The sequence below is a fragment of the Muscardinus avellanarius genome, assembly GCF_963383645.1.
Source record: "Muscardinus avellanarius genome assembly, chromosome: 1".
Lineage (NCBI taxonomy): Eukaryota > Metazoa > Chordata > Mammalia > Rodentia > Gliridae > Muscardinus > Muscardinus avellanarius.
The window spans coordinates 19,489,564-19,513,107 of record NC_137786.1 but is presented as its reverse complement, the minus strand read 5'-3'; the positions used below and the strand labels follow the sequence as shown (position 1 = coordinate 19,513,107).

The 23,544-nt window shown below is 32.7% G+C and overlaps 1 protein-coding gene across 1 annotated transcript in view; it reads left to right on the top strand.

The window, feature by feature from the left end:
- The window catches only part of CDH12 (cadherin 12), a gene marked incomplete at both ends in the record, with an annotated part of 310,223 nt that extends 288,140 nt beyond the window's left edge, over positions 1-22,083 (top strand). The window contains 4 exon segments of the mRNA XM_080711266.1: positions 10,339-10,460; positions 13,878-13,995; positions 17,965-18,216; positions 21,584-22,083. Coding sequence (XP_080567392.1) covers positions 10,339-10,460; positions 13,878-13,995; positions 17,965-18,216; positions 21,584-22,083 — 992 coding nt within the window.
- Between the last annotated feature and the right edge of the window lie 1,461 nt (positions 22,084-23,544).

Genomic DNA, 23,544 nt, shown 5'->3' with positions numbered 1-23,544 from the left:
AAACCTGCGCGATCCTCCTGTCTCTACCTCCCAAGCGCGGGGATTACAAGCGTGCGCCACCACGCCCGGCTTGTACTGCTTTTCATTACCATGTAATAAGTCTGTGTGGAGGAAGGCTACAAGAACCTAGAAGAGATATTCTTATAGATGTGGTGCTAGATATGTATACGTTATCTGTTACTTGTGCTATTTAATACATTATTTAAAGATTTGGTGGCTGAGAAAAACATTACCTCATGTGTCTGAGTGTTGGGTGTCTGTCTTTGGTCAAGCGGAATCCCTTCAGGGTGCGTTCACAAGGCTACAGTTCAGTTCATAAGGTATGTGATGTCAAGATTCAGTTTCTTGTAGGGGCTTGGACTTGAGAATCAGAGTCTCACTGGCTGTTGGTCCCAGGCTGCCCTTAGTTTCTTGCCACGGGAGCCTCTTCACTGTGCAGTTCACAATATGACAGTCAGTTTGATCAAAATAAGCAAATGAAATTAAAGTGCTACCAACATGAAAGTGAGCCCATTCCTAATGCTTATCTCAGAATTTACATTGACCATCTATTGCCACATTCTGGTTCACATAAGGACAAAGAGTAACACTAGGGTGTAAATCAGTTGTCTTGACAACTGAATAAGTAGTTGTTTGGTTTTTTTCTCTTGGTACTGGGGATGAAACCCAGAGGCCTTCTTCCTCCATACTACACCTCTAGACCTATGTTATATTTTATTTGGAAGCAGGGTCTCACTAAGCTGCTGAGAGCTTCACTAAAGCTGCTGAGTCTGGCTTCAAACCTGGGATCCTCCTGTCTCAGCCTCCCCAGTACAGGGATTACAAACCTGAGCCACCACACCCATCTCTGAGTAAGTTTTCAAAAGAAGAATGTTTCGGAACCACATTATGAGGCCTCCAGATGTTAGAAATGCTATATGAGAGATGCATAAATCTGATGAAGTATTTTAAATACACAATCAAAATATGAAGTGCTCTCAAGCAACAAATAATCATTATTTTGTTGGCATAGCCATATTATGTCTCAAAGAATTATAATTTGAGGTGAAAAATAAGCTGGGCAAGGAGGCACATGCCTTTAATCCCAGTATTTGAGAGGTTGAGACATGACTAGCAAAGGTCAGCCTCAGCAAATTTGTGAGATCCTGTTTAAAAATTAAAATTGAAGCCGGGCCTGGTGGCTCACTCTTGTAATCCCCGTGCTTGGGAGGTGGAGACAGGAGGATCGCGCAGGTTCGAAGCCAGCCTCGCTGGTTTAAGAAACCCTGTTTCCAAATAAAAATATAAAATAGGTCTGGGAGTGTAGCCCGGAGGTAGAAGGGTTTCCAGGAACCCCAGTACCACCAAAAAACAAAACAAAACAAAAAACAAAAACAAAACAAAATTAAAATTGGGGAAAAAAGGATTGAGGTTATAATTCAGAGGTATATTGCTCCTGGGTTTAATCCCCAGTCTCCATTGCAGGCAAAGTCATAGATGTATCAAAGTTCATGCTGAGATCCGCTAAGAGGGCTATTAATAGTCTTATCTGCAGGGTCTGAAAGTAGTCATGTTTCTGGCCCTGCATTCCTGGAATCCAGCAGCAGCTGCCATACAGGGTATATTACCTATGGGACTGCAATTCACCAGAGACCAAATGACGTGCCTGAGTGAGACTCTTCTGTAGAGCAGGAGCAGCTGTAATTTCCTCCTAACTTGGTGTAAACTATTTTTTCAGAAAAGATATATTTTTATGTAAATTGATTGGGACTAGATATCCTTGAGTTGGCCTTTTCTCTACTAGTATTCCCCCAAATCCCAATCATGATCACCATAATCACAGTCACTTGGGGCAGTGTTTGTGTGTGTGTGTGTGTGTGTGTGTGTGTGTGTGTGTGTGTGTGCACCACTATGGTTTGAACCCAGGAGTGTTCTACCTCTGAGTTATACCCCTACCCCTATTTTCTTTTCTTTCTTTTTTTTTTTTTTTGTGGTACTGGGGTTCCTGGAAACCCTTCTACCTCCGGGCTACACTGCCAGACCTATTTTATATTTTTTATTTGAAAACAGGGTCTCTTAAGCCAGCAAGGCTGGCTTCAAACCAGTGCGATCCTCCTGTCTCTGCCTCCCAAGCGCTGGGATTAAAAGCGTGCATCACCATTCCTGGCTTATTTTCTTATTTTGAAACAGACTCTCAGTCTCAGTAAATTGTTGACAGTTTTGCCACATTGCTGAGTCTGCTGGCTTAGAACTCCTGTCTCAGCCTTCCAAGTACTGGAATTATAGGTATATGCCACCTCATCAGGTTCAACTAGGACATTTTTAAATTTAAATTTTATTTATTTATTCTTATTTAATTATTGCATACTAGTAATGTAACCTAGAGGCTACTACTACTACTGAACTATATCCCCAATACTTTTAATATTATTTTGAGACAGGGTCTCTATAAATTGTCCAGGATATCCTCAAAATTGTAATCTTCCTGCCTCAGCCTCCCAAGTACGTAGGATTGTAAGTGTATGCCACCAAACCTAGAACCTGTGAAGTTTTTAAAGGTTGAATGCTTAAACTTTATTCAAGACATGCTGAATGAGAATTTCTGAGAAATTGTCAAGAAATCTATATTTTAAAGAGATTCCATAGGTCATTCAATAGACATTGATTTTAGAACCACTGTGACAAATTCTCCAATGTTCTAAAGATGGACACATATTTGGAGAAATAAAATAGTGTAACAAGTAACCATGATTACATATACTAAGAGAAAGAAGTTGAATTTTGTAGACTATATATAAATTAGTTAAGTTCTGAATTTATACTATTTTTTTTCTTTCTGTTACTCAAGTAATTTCCTTTCTCTTTCTTGTCATAGATGCTTAGGTTTGCATGCACAAATCTAGGTTGTTATCTGCCATTTTCTAATTTTCTTTCTTTTCCCCAAGTAACTATATGGAAATAGTTTGTATTTCCAAAGAAAGATAACTTTGATTTATATTAGACGTGGCAACATTTCAATAGCAGTTTTAAGAGTGATACTCTTAAGAAAGAATCACTTATCGAGTTTTCACACTATTTCATAAAGCATTATAATTGTTCACATACATGGAAATGATAATCATTATCATCACCATGATCATCAACTTAATTTGGAAATGAAACCATTTTTCTCACTATTGTAAACTCTGCAAATATAATGGAATCTAAATTTATGTTGTGATAACTTACATTTTATCTTAAGTTTTCCCTTGCTTATGGGTATGCTACCATAATCAAACTGCTTAGAAGTACTTTAAATCAATATAATTGCCCCATCAAAATCATATACAGCATTAATGCCAGACTTATTTTTTCTTAATTAGTATGTGTTTTTCTCAGGAAGTTAAAATTGCATGATGAACTTTTCACCTGACGCTTGAAATCAGGATAAAAAGATGCATTTATAAAGGCATAAAAAGTTATTTTTCTATCATAAAGAACATGAAATTCAAAAAGAGAAAATAACTGCAATTATACTATCAGTCAAATATGAATTTTTAATAATGAAGGCTTTATTTTCTATATATTTGTTTCCATGTAAAACACATAGACATAATATGTTGCAAATAGTTTCAAACTTGTTTCAAGCATGTTTAGTACCTATCAGTGCTTAAGTCAAGAATACTATACTTAATATTTATTAATTTTAATAAATCATTTATCATACATGCATATATAACTATTTTAATATTTATTTATTCCCTAATATATATTAACACACTATCCGTGGTTAGGACACAGGCTTACAAAATTAAATATCTTTATTTGATGAATGGGCTTGGGATATAATTACTGTAAAACGTAGTAAACTGTGTTGAGAATATCATGCTAAACGTTAACAGAAAGTAAACAAGGAAATAGAGTGCTTTGGGAGCAGACATAACCATATCAGAGGGATCTCCAATAATGATGTGGCTTCTAAACTGGAAACTTTAATATCAATGGAAATACAGTGAAAATAGTATAAGTAGTTTATATATTGGTTAGTAGAAATTGCATATGTCAAATTATAAAGTAGAAGAAAATTAGATATTAAGAAAAATAATACATTGTTCAGTTTAGAATGAAAATAGAAATTGAGGGTGATAAAAAGTCAAACACTTCTCACTGTCTCTGTTGCACTCCCCATACTGTTGTCCTCCAAATGATAAAAATCCTAAGGAAAAAGATGAAGGTATGGATTTTGCTCTATTATGTCAGATGTTATAATATTTTTAGGAAGTAAAGAAGTAAAGACTGAAGAAACACAATAAGCAGTGGAAATTTATATGACTGGTAGTTTTAAAAATGTATGCTGATTGCAAAATTTCAAAAGAAATGAAGAAAAAACAGGCTTAAAGAATGGTAGATAAAAATAATATATTTTGTAATAATTTTAAGAAAAATATTTGATCTTTTATGGAATAATGACAGGGAGGATAAAAATGAAAAAGTTTATAAGAAAGTGAAGATGTGAAAATGATGAAAATGGGAATCAATTAGATGTGAGAATGAGGCAAATGAGATGAGTGCACTGGTGCTCAGGCTTCTAGTAGAAGGGAGATTAGGGTTACAAGACAAAGATCTAGTTGACCATTGGTATGAGTTCAGTTTTCAACAGAGTGTGATAAGCTTGCTGCATACAAATCATGCAGTCAGTTGTATATAGTGGTCAAAAAAATCAATAAACAGATTTACTTTTTAAAAATAGATTGAAGGGTGTATTCATTTCGAGGCACCCCCTCATGCCATTTTGGCATGGGGCTGTATTTCTATTTTCTGTATTTCTGTCTTTTAATAAACGTCTGTAAATCTTCAAAAAAATAGACTGAAAAGCAGATTACAATAAATATTTTAGTATAAAATAATATAGTATATAGTTAGTATAAAATGTGAAAAGTGAAACAGGCCAATGGCAGACCCTTATAAGAAAGGCAATAAACCCTTATAAGACCCTTGTAAGAAAGAAGAATAAACAAGATGCAGATGAGTAGAAGTGAACATAGAGGTGTTTAGGAAGTAGAAACAACATTTTGACTCATATTTATAATTTTATCTTCTTATTAGTATGGTATAAATACTCAAGTACAAGGTAGAAAATAAGTGACAAGGCCATTTTTTCTCTGTTCAATATTACTGAAAAAATAGATGTCCACTTATTATCGATCCACATATGCAAGTTGAAGAAGTTGCCTTTTACTCATTGTTGAAAGTTTTTTATCATGAATAGGTGTAGAATTATGTCAGATGTTAATTATGAATCTATTGAATTCAGATGTGTTTTTTGAACTTTCTTCAAATAATGCTATTAATTAGACTTTTCTTTGATATCAAATCAACTTTGCATTCCTAGTATAAACTTCATCTGGTTTTCATTGTATATTTTTATAACATGCTATTGGAATTGATATTTTATTAACACTTAAAAAGATACTACTCTTTACTTTTGATTTCTTGTGAAATATTTGACTAGCTTTACTCTTAAGGCACATAAAATAAAGTACTTAATACTTCCTCTACCTTCTAAAATGGTTTTTAATAATTAATAAGATGTGTTTTAAAATATTTTTATAGAATTTCCTAATGAAACCATCTGGAAATGTACTTTACTTGTGAAAGATACATTTTTCTTATAACTTAATTTGCTTCTCTGTTTTATATTAAGACGTATGTTAAGAATTTCTATTCTTCATGAGATAGTTTTGGTCATTTCTATCTGATAAGAATATGTCAGTTTTATTTTGTTGCTAGTGACACAATTTTGGGGTATAAAACAATTTATTGCATTTATTTATAATCATTTCAGTTGTTAATTGAACTAGTATGTCCTTCTTCATCCCTGAGTTCAGTAATTTGTATTTTTTTATTTTTCTTATTTTAATCTGTATCTTAAAATCTAAATGATAAATTGGGCATGAACACACACTTCTGATCCCAGTACTTGGGATTCTGAGACAGAAGGAGGCCAGACTGAGCCATTTAGCAAGACCATCAGCAACTTGGCAAAAGCCTGTTTCAAAAAAAGATTTTTATTTTTTTGGTGCATTGTAGTTGTACATCTTAATGTAGTATAAGATGGTAGAAAATGATGATAAAGTAAATATTACTGGAAGTCAGGCATGATTGTGCATAGCTGGGCATGCTTGTAATCCTAGTGTTGGAAGGCTGATACAGGAATATCATGGTTCACAACCAGTCTTGGTTACTAGTGAGGCCCTCTACAACCTAGTGAAACCCTGTTTCAAAATAAATAATAAAAAATAAGATTGGAGGTATAGGTCAGAGGTAGGATATGCCAGGGTTCCATCCCCAATGCCACACACACACAAAAAATATACTGGAGATGTAGCTTAGAGGTAGAATGCCCATGGGATTCCATCTCCAGTACTAAAAAAGAAAAGAAAAGAAAGTACTTTAAATTCCAATTCACAAAAAAGCTACAAAATGGAGATGTTATCAAGAACAAGAAGAAGAATAGGGGAAAAAATCCAATAAAGCATTGCTGAAGGCTTGAGGAACTATATCGAATTATTTCTTGGTTATTTTATATTTGCCCTAAATTATTAACTGGTTATTAAACATAAAGAATGAAGAGTCTTGATAACTGGTATTTGTTTATGTGATACTGGGGGTGGAACCCAGGGGCATTCTACCTCTGAGCTACACTCCGAGACCCATTTTCCTTTTCATTTGTAAATGGTCTCGCTGCATTGTTGAGAGCCTCACTAAGTTTCTGAGGATATTTTTGAACCTACGATCCTTCTATCTCTGCCTCTCAAGTACTGAGATTACGAGCATGTGTCACCATGCCTGGTGATAATTGGTATTTAAATGGCTAACCTATTAAGAATTTAGCAATTAATTGTGTATGGCTTTGATTGTTTACTGCCTACTAAGTCCATAATTGCATTTACTTAATAAGTGTTCAACAATAACTAAACTTTCCATGCTATTATTGTAAGATAATTTGATTATAATCATGCTGTATCAAAGTTAAACAATTTCTTATTGCTGTCCCAAATTAGAATAGATGAGGCATAAAAGACATAGCTATTTACTCTTCCAATAGTTTAATTAATTATATACCTAATGAACAAGTAAACATTAATGTTATAAGTTATATAATAAGGCAAGAGTTCAATGCCTCAAGTATTGTAGTCTCAAAGACAGATGATATTTTCCCTGACACTTAGAAATATAGCCTATGATTTTTAAAATTTAATTTAAAAATTTTAAATGCACTAGAATAAAAATAATATAATTAAATCTATAACCCCATACTCAATTTTAGAGATAGCACATACTATTGTTATTGTTTTTCTCCCTTAATTGGAAATCTATTTTATAGTTGTTATGATGATAGCTTGTGATGTTTAATTTTTAGGAAATCTAAATGTCCTAACTGCACAGGATAGATTTAACCAAAAAAGATTTGTCTTAGCTAAAATGCTTACTATATCCCTTTGTGAAATACTATAAACAATAAGATATTCCAAAATATTGATGATTTTTTGCGACAATTTACTCATGGGGACAGAAATTAAATTATATTTACATTATATTAAATTACATTTTAGGAGACTAAATAGTTTCAAATTATAAGAATAATTTTTGAAAAATAAAACGGGCTTAAATTTAATAACATGTATATACGTTATGAATCCAATTTGGTAAGATGTAGTTTATGGAGAAGATGTGTATTCTGTGTAATCCATATTGTTCTTACACTAAATCTAATTTTGATAAGAAGTAAATAAGTAATGGTGTTCTTAATTTGTCTTCAGCACTTGTCCCTACCTTACTATGTAAAATAGAAAGTAAAGGCTAAGTTTTGCATCACTCAGAGGTTGAATATATAGTTATTCATATTAATTTGATTATGTCTAATTTAAAACATGAATTAAGTAGCTACATAATTGTCAACAAGTTTATTTATGATGATGATGATGTGGAATGGAAGGTACACATATGGACTGAGGATCCAGGACATCTGATCCAATAGTGAGCCTTTCTCTTTCCACTGGTGATGTTTGGAAATGTCACACTTCCCCTCTCCTTTTTTAGACTTTCATATTTATAGTGGGGATGATAATCACATCTATACAATAGTGGCTTTTAGCCCTATATGAACTAATCTATTCAGTGTATTTATAACATTGGTAACTTTTAAGCATTATAAAGTACTAGGCATTAATTTTATTGTTGTTATTGATTTCAGTCTTTTAGAATAGTGAACTGAGTTTAGAAAATGTCTAGACATTTTTCTGTGTTTTATGCTATATAAATAAGTAAAAGTAAATAAGTGGAAGCCGGGCGTGGTAGCACACGCTTGTAATCCATGTGCTTGGGAGGAGGATTGTACAGGTTCGAAGCTAGTCTCAGCTACTTAGTGAGGCTCTCAGCAACTTAGTGAGATCCTGTTTCCAAATAAAATATAAAATAGGTCTGGGAGTATAGCCTGGAGGTAGAAAGCCTCTGGGTTCCACCCCTAGTACCACCAAAAAACAAACAAACAAACAAATACATAAATAAACAAATAGATAAATAAAATAAATAAATAAAATAATAGGATCTAGATACTATCCAAAAAATAGAGTGATAAGAGTAAAGGTAATTAACTGAAAGTTATTAAACATTTTGTAAAGCATCATCTTATTTAATTTAATACACCAATAAAGTAGGGCATATTACTGTGTGTTTTATATGAAGAAACTGAGTTAAATAACTAAGTAAGATAGGTTAAATAACTTGTGAAAACTGAAAAAACCTTTCCTATCAAATAATATAATACCCTTTGCCCAAATCAGTTTTTAAGTAATGTATTTTCAAAATAATCATCCAAAGTGACCAACATGTCATTAATAATCATATCCCATATTTCAAAATATATGTTTCTCTTATTTTAACTTATCTCTGTTCGCACTGCTATACAGTGATAGTTTTCGTGTGTTAACATTTCTTAAGCCACTGCTTACAATGTTTTGAATTTATTTTTAATTAACAGCATTACATTATAGTTTTTGTCAGATTCAGTTATTTGGTAAGGTTTTGTATACATCTATAAGCTTTCAAGGAAGAGGTCTAAAATAATATTATTAATCTTCAGTGATACTCTGTATGTATTTAGCATGTAAACTAAAAAAAGATAAAGCATGGTTTAATAAAACCTGATCTTTAAATTTTCATAATATTGGGTTTGAATTGTTACTTTCCATTCATCTAAACCCTGTGACCTAGGCAGTATCTTCAAAAATTTGAGAAAGTTTATCTATTTGTAAAAACTTATGTTATACTTTATGATAACTAAGTTAAAATATATATGTGTGTTATAACTAGTATACTTGATTGATTATTTCTGATTTTATTCAAAAAATACCAGGAGCAGAATCTGAGTATTTTAGCTAGGGACAAAGACTAGCCTGAGATTATAAAAGAGATTTTAGTGGAGAAACCATGTCAAAGGAGATTATTTTTGATACTTTAGAAAGAAGTTATTCTTTTCCCTTTTTAAAAAATTGTGTGTGCATGTATGGTTAACCCAAGAACATTTGACCTCTACGATAAATGCACAGCCCTTTTTAATTCATTTTTTGTTTCGAAACAAGGCTTTACTAGGTTCCTGAGAGTATCGCTAAATTGTCATGGTTGTCCTCAAACCCTCAATCCTCTGAGCTCAGCCTCCTAAGTACTGGGATTTCAGGCATTTTATACCATGCCTGACTAAAAATTTTTGCATATTACTTTCTTCCTTTTTACCAGTTAGTAATGTCAAAATATATGCAAGCACTGCATAATCTGTTCTTTGATTCTGTTTCCTTGAGTCTATTTTTCTAAATTTATTGATGACAAGTCCCTTTTCATTATTTGCCTTGCATTTAGTATTCTTCTTTTAGGAAGATAACTTCTAGGAAGATTAATTTTAAAAGGACCATTTGGCTATGTAGAAAATCACATATTTTTGTCTAGTGAAAAAAATCTAACTTTGATAAGACAAACATGAGAAGGAGGGAAGAGGAAGGAAAGGAGTGGGAATTGGAGAAGGGCTAAATGAGTGATGTGTGCATTTATGTCTCTACCATCTTGTACCACATTAAGTTGTATGACTGCAATGTACCAATTAAAAAAATCTGACACCTACACATGAATACTTCACTTGTTCGTCATTTTATCCTTTTGTAGTGGGAAAGCTAAAATTTTCTAATAAAATTTTCTAATAAAATAAAATTTTCTAATAAAATAAAGCATATTTTTATTTTGTCTGAAGACTAATTTTTAAAAACACTACTCATTGAAGAAACAATAATAATATCTTATAACCATTTCTCTTTTATATCTTAATAGGTAATCCATTATTAACCAGCAAAGTCAACATACTGATTAATGTCCTAGATGTCAATGAATTTCCTCCAGAAATATCTGTGCCATATGAGACAGCTGTATGTGAAAATGCCAAACCAGGACAGGTATCTTACCAATATTAAGTGTTGTGTATAAAGATCCACCAAATGTGGGTATTTTAGGTTCTCTGGCCATGCATGAATATACATGCATATGCTTATTTTTCTGGATACATTTTATTACAATTAAACCTTAAGATAGATTAATACTTGCAAATTAATAATTGATGCATGAGTGTAAAATAATATTGTAGGGAATAAAGTTTGATTGCCTAGTAAAAGTTCTATAGATTCCAAATTCTACTTTTTTCACTTTCTTATTGTGGAATTTTCAAAGAACCTGTGACTATACACGCAGTAAGCAAACACTTCAGGGTATGTTTTCCTCAGTGATTTTCCTTGTAAAGGGTATAAAGTTTTTAAGACTACTGAAAATGCAAACCTTCCTTCTCTGCAGCCTTGAGAACACTACCTAGGTTATTCAAAATGTCTTAGTTATGCTGTGTTTATTAAGTCAAAATTGCTCTGGGGAGATTTTTTAATGTGGAGATGTTGTAAGGGAGAGAGACCACATAATGGATGAAAATTATTGTCAACATCCAAAGTGTTATGTGGAGTGAGGGTGGGTATTCTGCTTTCTTAGCACTAAAACTTTATCACCTTAAATGCATCCACTTTTTTCATGGAAAGTGGCTACTGCTGCAGCTTCTCAAACAGTACGTGCTACAAAAATATTTGGGCACAAATAAATAACCTAATTTGGCTACTCGGAAAACTGAAGTGTTTTTTCAAGATTCTACAATTTTCCAAATGCTCTACTGCCAAAACGTTTTAAAAAAAAAAACATTGTTTTAGGTAATTAGGGATATTAATAATGTAAGATCAGTCATAATCTTACACTGCTCCAAACAAAAGCCTTCCTTAGTAGGAGAGCTCAACTTAATTCCATATATATATATATATATATATATATATATATATGCATATTTTTTTCTTTTATGTATATATAATATATATTTATATATATGATATAGATTTTTATGTATATATATAATATTTTATTTTATGTGGAAAAAGTTGCAAAAAATTGGTTCTTGGAGGATCTATTTTAATTAATATCTGTTGTTGAGTGTGTGTATGTGTGTGTGTGCGTGTGTGTGTGTGTGTGTGTGTGTGTGTGTCTTCGACTTGGCAACACTTATTTATAAAGCATAACACTAAAATGTCCCTTGCGTTTTCAGTGTGTGTGATGTATGCATATTTTCTCCATTTGGGCTGCTATTATTGTGCCCTTCTCTTCTGGATTATTCTTGAATATGTATGTGCTTATGTATGTACATATATATGTATGTGAAAAATAGAGAAATAATAGAAAAGTGGTTCTATGCAAATAAGTAAAAAATTTTATGGAAGTTGATTTTTTTTAGCTTAGTATTTCCTAGGTAACTCTGCCAGGTAAGTGTCAGCCTTAACAAAAATTTCATTTCTGCATGCTGTTCTAATTTTTTTTTTTCTAAAATTATCCTCTTGAGCCAGGCATGGTGGCCCACACTTGTAATCCCTGCACTTGGGAGGCGCAGGTTTGAAGTCAGCTGCTGGCTTAAGAGACCCTGTTTCCAAAAATAAAATAGTTCTGGGAGTATAGCCCAGAGGTAGAAAGGCTTCCAGGAACCCCAGTATCACAAAAATTTTTTTTTAATTATCCTCTTGATATTTTATATTTCTTTCCTTCAATAAATTATACCAAGTCATAATAGGAAGAAAATGAAGCCAACAATGATTCCTAAATATTAGTTCCTAAATAGAATATAGAAATTTATGGATACAATAGAGACTAGTCTAAATAAAAACAGTTGAAGATTTGCAGTCTGTATGGTGATTATTTGAATAAATTGCCACATCACATGATTTAGCCCTTGAATATGAATTATGAAAACCTTAGCCATGACAGTTCTGCAGGGTTAGTCAATTTTGTGTAGCCAGATACCATAGCGCACAACTGTCATCTCAGTACTTGAAAGACTGAGGCAGGAGAGTTGCAAGTATGATTTCAGTGCTCAGTAACTTAGTGAGACCCTGTTACAAAATAAAAAATAAGAAAAAAAAGAGGACTTGGGATATATAGGGATATAACTTAAAGGTAGATCGCACCTGGGTTCAATTCCCCAGTACCCCAATTAATTGATTAATTAATTTTCTGCAAGTAATTTTCTGTATGACAAAATACTAAAATTCATACTAGAAAACCAATTACTTTTTAATATATAAGTTATTGATAGTGTATTATTACTCAGTGTAGCATCAATATGAGTTTGTCTACTGTTTGTATGTCATTTTGAGTATATAACTATGTGGAGAGATATATCATAGTCATGAAATTGAACTTTAACGAGACATCAAAACAAAAACTAGAAGGTGAATCCTAGCTTTAATGGCATCACACAAAACTCTTATAATGCAGACTTTACACACTGGAATCGGATACAATAATTAAAATATAAGATCTTCTTCTAGCAGATTCTAATTTAGTTCAAGAACATTACTCTCTGACCAGCACACATCCCTGCACTTTTAAACACACAATTTCTGAACTTTTTAACACATAGCTATTGGATGTGTTAAATATTAAAAATTGCATTAAAGCCATTGTGTGATTTTTTTTCCTTGTGCTGTGAATTGAATTCAGGAACTTGAGTATGCTAGGCAATCCCTCTCAAACTGAGCTACACCCCTAGCCTCTTAATGCTATTCTGATTTGCTTATCTATGTACTAAATTATACATTTTACAGTTCAGCTCCCAGCTTATTTTCAGTTTCTAGTCTTTTGAGGGCATCTTTTTGAAGTACTAGGATTTTAAGCACAAAATATACAATATATGGGTGTTAGAAAAAAAATTGAAATATGGATTATAGTGTTTACACTGTTAAATATATAAAAACATACTTTTGTTTCTAACCAGTGGGGAAATTATCATAACAATAAAACTGATACACATTTTTACATCTCTTTTTTCTCATAACTTTATTTATTTATGAAAATAAAACTCATTCTCACAGAAACAACTGTTTTGAAATTTTGCTACTGCAAGGGCTTTTAGATAATCAGATATTTTGTTTCCAGTAAGCATTTTCACATTTCGTCTAGAAAACACTTAGTTTGTCCAATTAAAAATGCAAGCAAGTACATTTTAATTTTATTTTGCTTGTTAGAGAGAATTTTCAATGCTGGTAAGCTTTTCAGTTATGCAGATATTGATTTAGAATCAGCCCAGGTTCTATAATTGAACCTTCTATTATTACCTGTAAATGTTCAGAGAATTGTTTATAAAAAATATGTGTAAATAATTGGCCCACTGGTATTGGTTCAAAAAGTGTCATTTCTGACTACTTGCATGCTTCATTAAATAAAATTATTAGCCTAGTGTGTAAAGTTCCCTTTGAAACTGATGACTGGCTTCAACCTTAATCTCATCTTTGTTCCAGATAATTCAGATAGTCAGTGCTGCAGACCGAGATCTCTCACCTGCTGGGCAGCAATTCTCCTTTAGATTAGCACCTGAGGCTGCCATCAAGCCAAATTTTACAGTCCGTGACTTTAGAAGTGAGTATAACCACATAAAGATTTATCTCTTTTCATATAACTTTGTCAAAAAGGACAAATGGAGGAAGCAATACTTTTTTAAAGCTTACACTTTTACAAAATTATATATGAACATCACTATGTAAGAAATCCCCCCAAACTAGAAGTAAGTTAAATATTCGAACTATGTAGACTATGTAATAAGTCCCTTGACTTCTATTATAAAGTGAACAGGCTTTTTATGAAGTCAAGCAAATAAAGGACTATCTGGATAATGAAATTCTTTCCCTAACTTATATTTATCATTTGTCTCAAAGGGACTTGACCTGGTCATGCAAATAGATAGCTATAGTATCTGATTTATTTGAGTAGTACATGTTATATAGCATAGTGTTAGGAGTGTGGGTATTGTAATTAGAGTGCATAGGTTTGCATTCCCATTCCATTTTATCTAAATGGCAAAATTTATCAGTTACACTAAATAATGCCAACCTAATAGAAGTTGTATTTAAATCATATATGCAACCTAATAAAAGTTCTATTTAAATCACACATGCAAACTCTTTAATACTATGATTTATATATGTTACTGTCCACATAATCATTTTGGTGATTTCTGCAAATATGACTAACATTATTACTACTGCTATTGATATTTCTATTATATCTGATTATTTCCATGCACTCATTATAAAAGTTGAAAATATTCTAAATTTAAAATAGATATAATACACCTAATATAATAAACATTGCTTGGCCTAGCCTATTGTAAATGAGGTAAGTATACATTTGCCTATTGTTTGGCAAAATCATCTGACAGAAAACCTATTATATAATCAAATGTTGAATATCTTTTATAATGTATTAAATATCATACTAATGGGGGAACATAGAATGGATGTAAGGGTGTGTTTATATACTATCATAAAGATAAAAAGTCCTTAGTTGAAAAAAGTTGGAAACTGTCTATTAAGTTTTACATATGCTGTGCTCAGTACTGGTCAGTTACACTGACTTTATTACGTTTTGTTAGTTTTCTTATCTTCTCTATATTTATCTATTGTATAAAAAGAAAATGCCTGATTTTATATATTAGACAGTGAAAAGATGAAGTTTTAATAAATTCTATGCTTCTAAAACAAGTAAATACATTAAGATGACATGATAATATTGGCAATGATTGATAGAAGTCCAAGGTAGTACTGATGAATTTAGATGTTGTGAATAATTAGAAGAAAACTAGATTCTTCACATTTTGTCCTTGAAAAAAGTTGAATAACAATTACTGAGTGCAATACTGCAATGTGAAGAATGGCTATAAACAAAACAGTATTCCAAAGCCAAATGGCTCTCTGAATAGAATGACCACATGAAAACTGTAATACTTCAGAGAAAAGGACAATATTCATAGTTTTAACTTACAGCAACACACATAAAATACAGTTGTCTAAGACAAATTAGACCATATGTTCACCCTATTTATAATCCATTTAAAGATAATAACTTAAATATACTGATCTGCCATGTCTTTGTGAAGCTTAAACAAGTGTATAACAAGCTTAGATTGAGACAGAGAGATAAGATTAGTTCTGATGCCATTTCAAGTAGCTAGTGGATCTTAGATTAGGATACAGGCTGTATAGATGAAGACTAGTCGATGGAGAAAACATTAATAAAGCTCAATGCTAGACGTTCTAGATTTAATACATGAATGTAATCAGACATTGAGATCATAGGATTGGGCAACAAGGTGGATGGCCACATCATTACATCACTCACTCAGCATACATATTTACTATGCCCCATTATTGTACCTTTGCTAAAGAATTGGGATAACCGTAATAATATGAACCAGATGGTCTTTCCTCAAAGTATAGTGTGTTCTCATGGACTGCATACGTACTTGCCACAGGATTTTATGTCATTTACTGCACTTTTTATTTTGTAAGTGATACTTTTGCATTTTTTAAAATATTAAGAGTGAAATGAAATTTTGGGTGATGATATTTTAATCCTTCCCTTTATTCCTGCTATGCATAGCATAATAAATTTTATGTAGTTAACTTGAAAATACAAAAGCTAGACTTCCTTTCAACACAAATTAAGTTAAAAAATACCAAATCCTTACTTTCATGCAAAGTTGGATACAACAGACTTTCTAGTCATCATTTTCACTTAGGCTACAATTTTTAATTTGCTCCTTTCCTCAGCCTCAGGTAGACAATCGTCAAATGCTGAAGATTTTAACATTATTTCCCATCACTATCATCACAGGTACTTGGCCTCAGTAAATCGAATCAGGAATGTTATAGTGGACACCTGACATCTTAATGTTTTGTTTCCAGATTTGATCATTTCCTCTCTGTAATGATATGAATGTAATCTTCCCAGAGCAGACCCTACTCTTATTACATAGTGTTTTGGCATCAAGGTACTTGTCTCTGCCTTCAGTCTAGTGAAGCTCACTAAATTCTGGTTGTTGAAACTGGATTATACAAATAGATTATTGGAATGTGATTGAAATAATAACATGCTTTTAACAGTGATATTTTATTAAAGAACATATACTTCTAAAATTTTTATCTGATTGCCAATATGTACAATGTACCCATATATAATACGTATATTTTAATATACATATTTATGTTAATAATATACAAAAATTTTAATAATATAATAAACTACATGTTAAAATAATTCTAGAAGTAGAAAACTCTTACTGGGAACTCTTTTGACACTAAAGAAGTTGATTTGTGAATAAAATGAAATTCCAGCTTTTATTTGTAGAAATAAATAAGAAAAGAGCAAATGCATAGAAAATAATATTTTCAATAAAATAATTAAATTAATATAAAATAGATTTACATTGCCTTACATTATTAAAGGTAAATATTATTCTTATTTTATTCAAGTAAAATGAATATGTTAATTACATTGGTATGGCAACTTATAATTCATGGTATTTAGAAATTTTAATAAATTTTGACTTTTAGCAATTTTCTTTTCTTTTTATTTTCATGCTTATTTCTTTAGCTGATGTGCAAAATTAAAATAATTTATATGTATACATATGAAAATATGCAGTCATCTCTTGCAATTCATTAGGGTTGATTTTATGCCACCTTACTACCCAAGTGTATCAAAATCTATAGATGCTCACCTCCTTATATAGTATGTCACGTTGTTTTTCCTCAATCTCTGTATATCCTCCTGCATACTAACTAATGCAATGTAAAGGCTATGTAAACCATCCTCATATTATATTATATTATATCACTTAGGAATCAAGCCCAGGAAATTCTTCTGTACCTGGTCAGTAGAGATGCATTTTTTTCAAATATTTTCTATTAATGGTTGTAGAATCTGTGGGTATGGAGAGTCACTGTATAAGCACATATCATATATATATATATATATATGTATATATATATATATATAGAGAGAGAGATACATATATATGTATATATACATATATATGTATATATACATATATACATTATATGTGCATATATTCATTATATATTATATATATTCACATATACATATAAAACAAAAAATGGAAAAATAAGTTTTAATTTGAAATTGTTAATTTGAAATATTTTAATTTAACATATTTATTTAACATATTCAACAAAATCATGCTTGATAATTTTTGTTCTTCTGATATATGAGAACATTTACAAAAGTGTTTATTTCAAAAAAAATGGGGTAACTCAATAACTTATTTTCTTCTCAACCATTCTATATTATTTATGAATAGAAACCCTAATTATTATACCAGACAAGATTACTGTTTCTTCTTTCCCTAAGGATTATTGTAATTATATTTGATTTTCTTTTGGCAGCTTTCATAATGATAAAAGAAGTAACTAATATAAAAATGCATTTTATACATTTTAGAAGAGCTACCTAATTTTTAGCAGAGACCAACTGTTAGAGCTAAAGTGAAGCTCATAGTAACTGTGTTATCATAAATGTCATGTTTTGCAGACAACACAGCTGGAATTGAAGCTCGAAGAAATGGATATAGCCGCAGGCAGCAAGAGTTGTATTTCCTCCCTGTTGTAATAGAAGACAGCAGTTACCCTGTCCAGAGCAGCACAAACACAATGACTATTCGAGTTTGTAGATGTGACTCTGATGGTACCATCCTGTCTTGCAATGTGGAAGCAATTTTTCTACCTGTAGGACTTAGCACGGGTGCTTTGATCGCAATCCTACTATGCATTGTTATACTCTTAGGTTGGTGTAAGCATTTTTCACTCTCTCTCTCTCTCCCTCTTTCCCTTTCTCTCTTTCTCCCACTTCTTTCCGTTTATTTCCAGTCTCTCTTCTCAATTTAGCATGTAAATATGTTTTCACAATCTGTCACCCTCAGTTAGACAATAATTTATCTTTTTAAGTTAAAGTTTTATGAATTTAATTTTTTATTTCATCCTTCATAAATATTATTTAAAACGTAAAATGGATCTTATGTGTTAACATTTTGTGGCCTTTGCCACATTGAAAAATTTTAATAATAAATATCTACTTACAAAATGTTTTTCAATTCATTTTACATTCTAGTAATTGCTACTATTTGAAAAAGATTATGTAGTCTTTTAAAATAATATATTTAGGAGCAATAGTTCTCAAATTCTAGTGCAGTTAAGAAAATAAGAAAGGAGAAAGGAAAAAAATAACATATAAAGGGAAAATCAAATATGTATTTATTCTGCTTAAATTGCCACCCAGAAAGCTATGCTTTTTCTATATTTCTACTCTTCTCACATCAGAATTCTAACTATTCCCACTCTGAGCATAGCAGTCTAAAATTTCTAGACATACTGCAAAGGAAAAGGATTGAATTAGATGTATTCTGTAACATTACAGTAAAAGTGAATATAAACTTACTTTAGGTCCTTCCCTCTTTCATAAGCTCTGTTCAGCTTTTCCATTTCACTCATTAATGCAAAACAAAAACTACTTGCATTGTTATCATTTATAGTAAGGAGACTCTCACATCTGTTTGTGCTAATGATATAAATCTTATAAGGGCAATTGAAAATAACATTCTCATATCTGAAAATGAGCTTGATCAACAGGGTGTTTAATTTCAAATCAAGTACTGTTCTCTTTTCTTTTAACTACATGAATGTCAGGGAACTTCCCTGTTAACATCATAAAACTGGGCATGTTTTGGGTTTCTTCTCCTTGGGTCAATTTGTTGCTAAAATAGTGCAGTGAGTAATCTGTTTTCTCGCAGTGAAATCTGCTGTGCACTAATTCATCTGATTCTCCTGGACTGTCCAAAAAGTACCTCAGGATTCTAAATGTGGATTTGCTGGGACACAGTAGTAAAATTGACACTCTTTGCTTTACTATTTTGTCTGCTTAAAAATCCAATGTTCTTTGTCCTTGACACTGTTAGATTTCCTATTTCCATTTTCTTCCTGAGGTGATTGGAAGCAAGGGGTCTAGAGTTTCTTTTAGGTGCCTTTTCAACGTGGCAACTCAAAGCCATTTTGTATGCAGCACTTCTCCATGAGCCATGAAGTCTGTACCATGATCTATGGGTAATCAAAAAAATTGTTTCTGTAGTTCTGGAATTCCATAGCCCTGGGGAAAGTGCAGAGTACTAACTCTCCAAGGCCTCTTTCTAGGTAAACTTCTTCCTTCCAATTGGGCCAGTGATAATTTAGGGAAAAGAGAGAATAAATGGGGTTTCATCATCATCTCTAATTTCTCTATAAATTCATTAATTTCATCAATAAATGAGGTTTCATTATCATCTCTATTTTCTATAACAGGTGTTATAGAAAATAACCCCTAATTCTGTAGCAGGTGTCTTTTATACTGTGCTATGGTAAATCAAAGACATTTTGCTTTGAATCCTGTTGCAACTACTTTGGGGTGGAATATGATGGAGAGCACTGACTTTTTGTTTGTATCTATGTCCCTTCACCTTCAGAAGAAATGAAGATCACAGATTTAGTAGAGAACATTGAGTCAACTAGGAACATGGAAAATTACAATATATATTTGTAATGGAAGCATATAAATTAAGGATTTCAGGATGTTGTCTCACTTCAATAAGTAAACACGAACACCAAGCATTTGGTTGGGAAAATGTTTCAGTGTGGCAGAACATAGAACATAGGATTAAAATAATCAGAGATTTTAGGTGATCTGATTTGTAAACTACAGCACTTTTATTCTACTTTTCTATACTTTCTGAATACTTTTTTCCTCTCTTTCATTCTTTCAACTTTCCTTTTTTTTTTTTTCTTTCAAGATACTGGGGATTGAGCCTAGGGGTACCCTGCTTCCTGGCTATATCCTTAGCCACTTGTCATTGTTGATGTTGTTGTTGTTATTGTTACTATTATTATTATATTTATTTGTTTTGAAACAGGGTCACTCTAGGTTGCTGAGAGTCCCACTAAGTTTCTGAGGCTGGTCTGGAACCTGAGGTCCTCCTGTCTCAATCTCTCAAGTACCTGCATTACAAGCTTGTGCCACCACACTGGCCTTTTCAAAACACCTTTATTGGTTCATTGTAATTATACATCATAGTGAAGTTCAAACTGATAGAAATCTGCACTCACCCTGTGCTTGGTGAGTTTCTGTTCAGGTCTCCACTTCCCACCTCTCTCCACGTATGACAGTGAGATTGACAGTGAGACCTTTGTACATGGACCTAGCATTCTCTGATTTCTTTCCTTCACCACTTCTTTTTCCCCTCTATACTTTTCTCCCCTCATCTACTCTATCCTTTCTACTAGTCTCTCTCGTCAATCATTTAAAGGGCCTTTTGCTTCCTATTTTCTCTCAAGCTTCCACGTATGAGAGAAAACCTTCCACCCTGGGCCTTCTGAGACTGGCTGATCTCACTTAGTGTAATACTCTGCATTCTGTTTTTATCCTTCCCGCTTTCCTTCTTTCCTCTCAGTTTCTCAACTGTTTCTTGTAAAATTAACTCTCTGAAAACTTGGTTATTTCCTTAGAAGTCAAATTTCCACTTTCCAAATGAGAATATTAAAACTGCAAATAGCTATGAACAGTTGTTACAAATAATAACTATTTTTGCCATCATGTATGTAAGATACTATAGAGACCTGCTGCTTAATTAATATTTTAAAGGAATGCTACGTCACTATGAAAATAAAATTTAAAAACTTGTGAAAAAAGTTGTTACATGTTATTTGCAGATGTGATATATAAGTTTTGTTATATCAACTCTTATAGGTCTGTGTATAAATATAACAGCCATCATTCATTCTTCATTCTCTTCTCTCTCTTGCTCTCTCTCGTCTCTCTGTCAATCTCTTTCTCTTATTTTTGTAGCACTCATTATTTACCTGAGTCAAGAATACTTAAATATAAGCACTAGAATAGTTCAGTGTTTTGAATAACTTTGCTATTGTTCCTTGTTAAATTTCGAAATGACGTTAACTTTAGCCAATAACAAATGTCAACACATGTATGTACCCTTTGAGTAGAATATGTTTACTTTTAACATAGTAGAGGGTCTTTAAAGAAACTCAGCCAGCCCTGATCAATTTTAGTTTTTGTAGAGAGATACGTATCTGCTTTCTTTTCTCAAATCCGATTTCTGTCTTGTGTTTAGCCATAGTTGTCCTGTACGTAGCACTGCGGAGGCAGAAGAAGAAAGACACTCTTATGACCTCTAAAGAAGACATCAGGGACAATGTCATCCACTATGATGATGAAGGAGGCGGCGAGGAGGACACGCAGGCTTTTGACATCGGGGCACTGAGAAATCCCAAAGTGATCGAAGAGAACAAAATCCGCAGGGATATCAAGCCAGACTCTCTCTGTTTGCCTCGTCAGAGACCACCAGTGGAAGATAACACAGACATAAGGGATTTCATTAATCAAAGGCTGCAGGAAAACGACGTGGACCCTTCGGCCCCTCCCTACGACTCTTTGGCCACCTACGCCTATGAAGGGACTGGGTCGGTGGCCGAGTCCCTCAGCTCCATAGAGTCGCTCACCACGGATGCGGACCAGGACTATGACTACCTGGCCGACTGGGGACCCCGCTTTAAAGTCTTGGCAGACCTGTTTGGCGAAGAAGAGAGTTATAACCCTGATAAAGTCACTTAGGGGAGAGGAGAAAGCTAACACACAACCGACAGGAGAGATTTTTAACAAAAGAAATACGAATAGAAAACACACACACACACACACACACACACACACACACACACACACACACCACGGACCCGGGCTTTATAGAACACGATTCCTTTGACTATTTGGTTTCTGGCAAGTTGCTCTATTTATCATATTGTCAGTTTTGGTTTATTCTGCCGACACGAGATAAATCCTATGATATGTACTTGCTTTGTTCTGTTTTGTTATTTCAGAGACACGCTGAGACAAGCTCAGGCCTATTAAATACAATTTGCCGACCTGACAACCTACAGAGAGGATAGCTATGTGGCATCGCGGTGGAAGAGTGTTAGATTTTTCTTAATTCCACTAAAGTGCCTATTGAAACTCTTATTATTTACATTGGTGTACCCGACACTCTGCCGTGATGGTTTTGCAGGATGCCCCAAGAAAAAGGAACAGAGACAGCCACAGCCTCCAGGTCAAGGAGCAGTAGCACCAAGCTGACTATCCTCATTACTTTTGAAAAAAAAAAAAAAAAGAACATTTTACAAGCTCCATCTTCTTATAATTTGAAGGTTTTTCTTTTTAAAAACTGTATGCCAAAACATATCTGTTTTACCTACCCTTTCAGAAAATTGAAATAAATGTGATAATATTAAATTCAGTATGTAAGTCATGAATTCTAAAGGCAATGTTTGATCTTAATATTAGTTCATATTCAAGATGATAATAAAATATTACTTTTTTTCAAAAAATAAAATTTTAGAAAAGGAAATGCAGAAATAAATCTTCCTCTTTATAGAGAGGCCTCAGGGCTCAAATTCCACATTAAAATAAATATTTGTTTTGTTTAATACTGTACTGAGTGTGTGGAAATTGGTTTCAAATGTCACCAATCCCTTAGGCGCTCAATGAGAGGTAGTATTTCAACTTGTGTTTCTGTGAAAGCTTTTGAAGTCGACATGTTTTAACCATGGGAAGAGAAATTAATCCCATAGCTTTTAGAGTTCCTTGCAATCTAGTGATTCTTTGATGAACAATGAAAATGAAATATGTATCAAATAATAGAGGCTAGATTTATAAAATGTCTGCAAACATTTATTTTATATTACTGAACAAACAAAACCAGGGACTGAACAAAATTGAAACCAATGAGGAAATCTTAAAAGGAACACAGAGGCAAAGTCAGGCAGCTGGTTGTCTCAACTTCCTCACATGTATTTCAGCTTGGTGATCACCATTTTTATACCAGAGCTCAGTTACTACTGTGCTTTCTCACCTACAACAATCCTCACATCTGTGATCCTTTATGACTCCGCTGTAAATAACTTTGTATCTGGTGCAAATTTCGAAGAGATGTTAGATGTAATGAGAACCTTAATAAACTTACTTTTAAGTGGATTATATAATGTCTAGAAATCGACATGCTACCACCAATGAAGACCAATC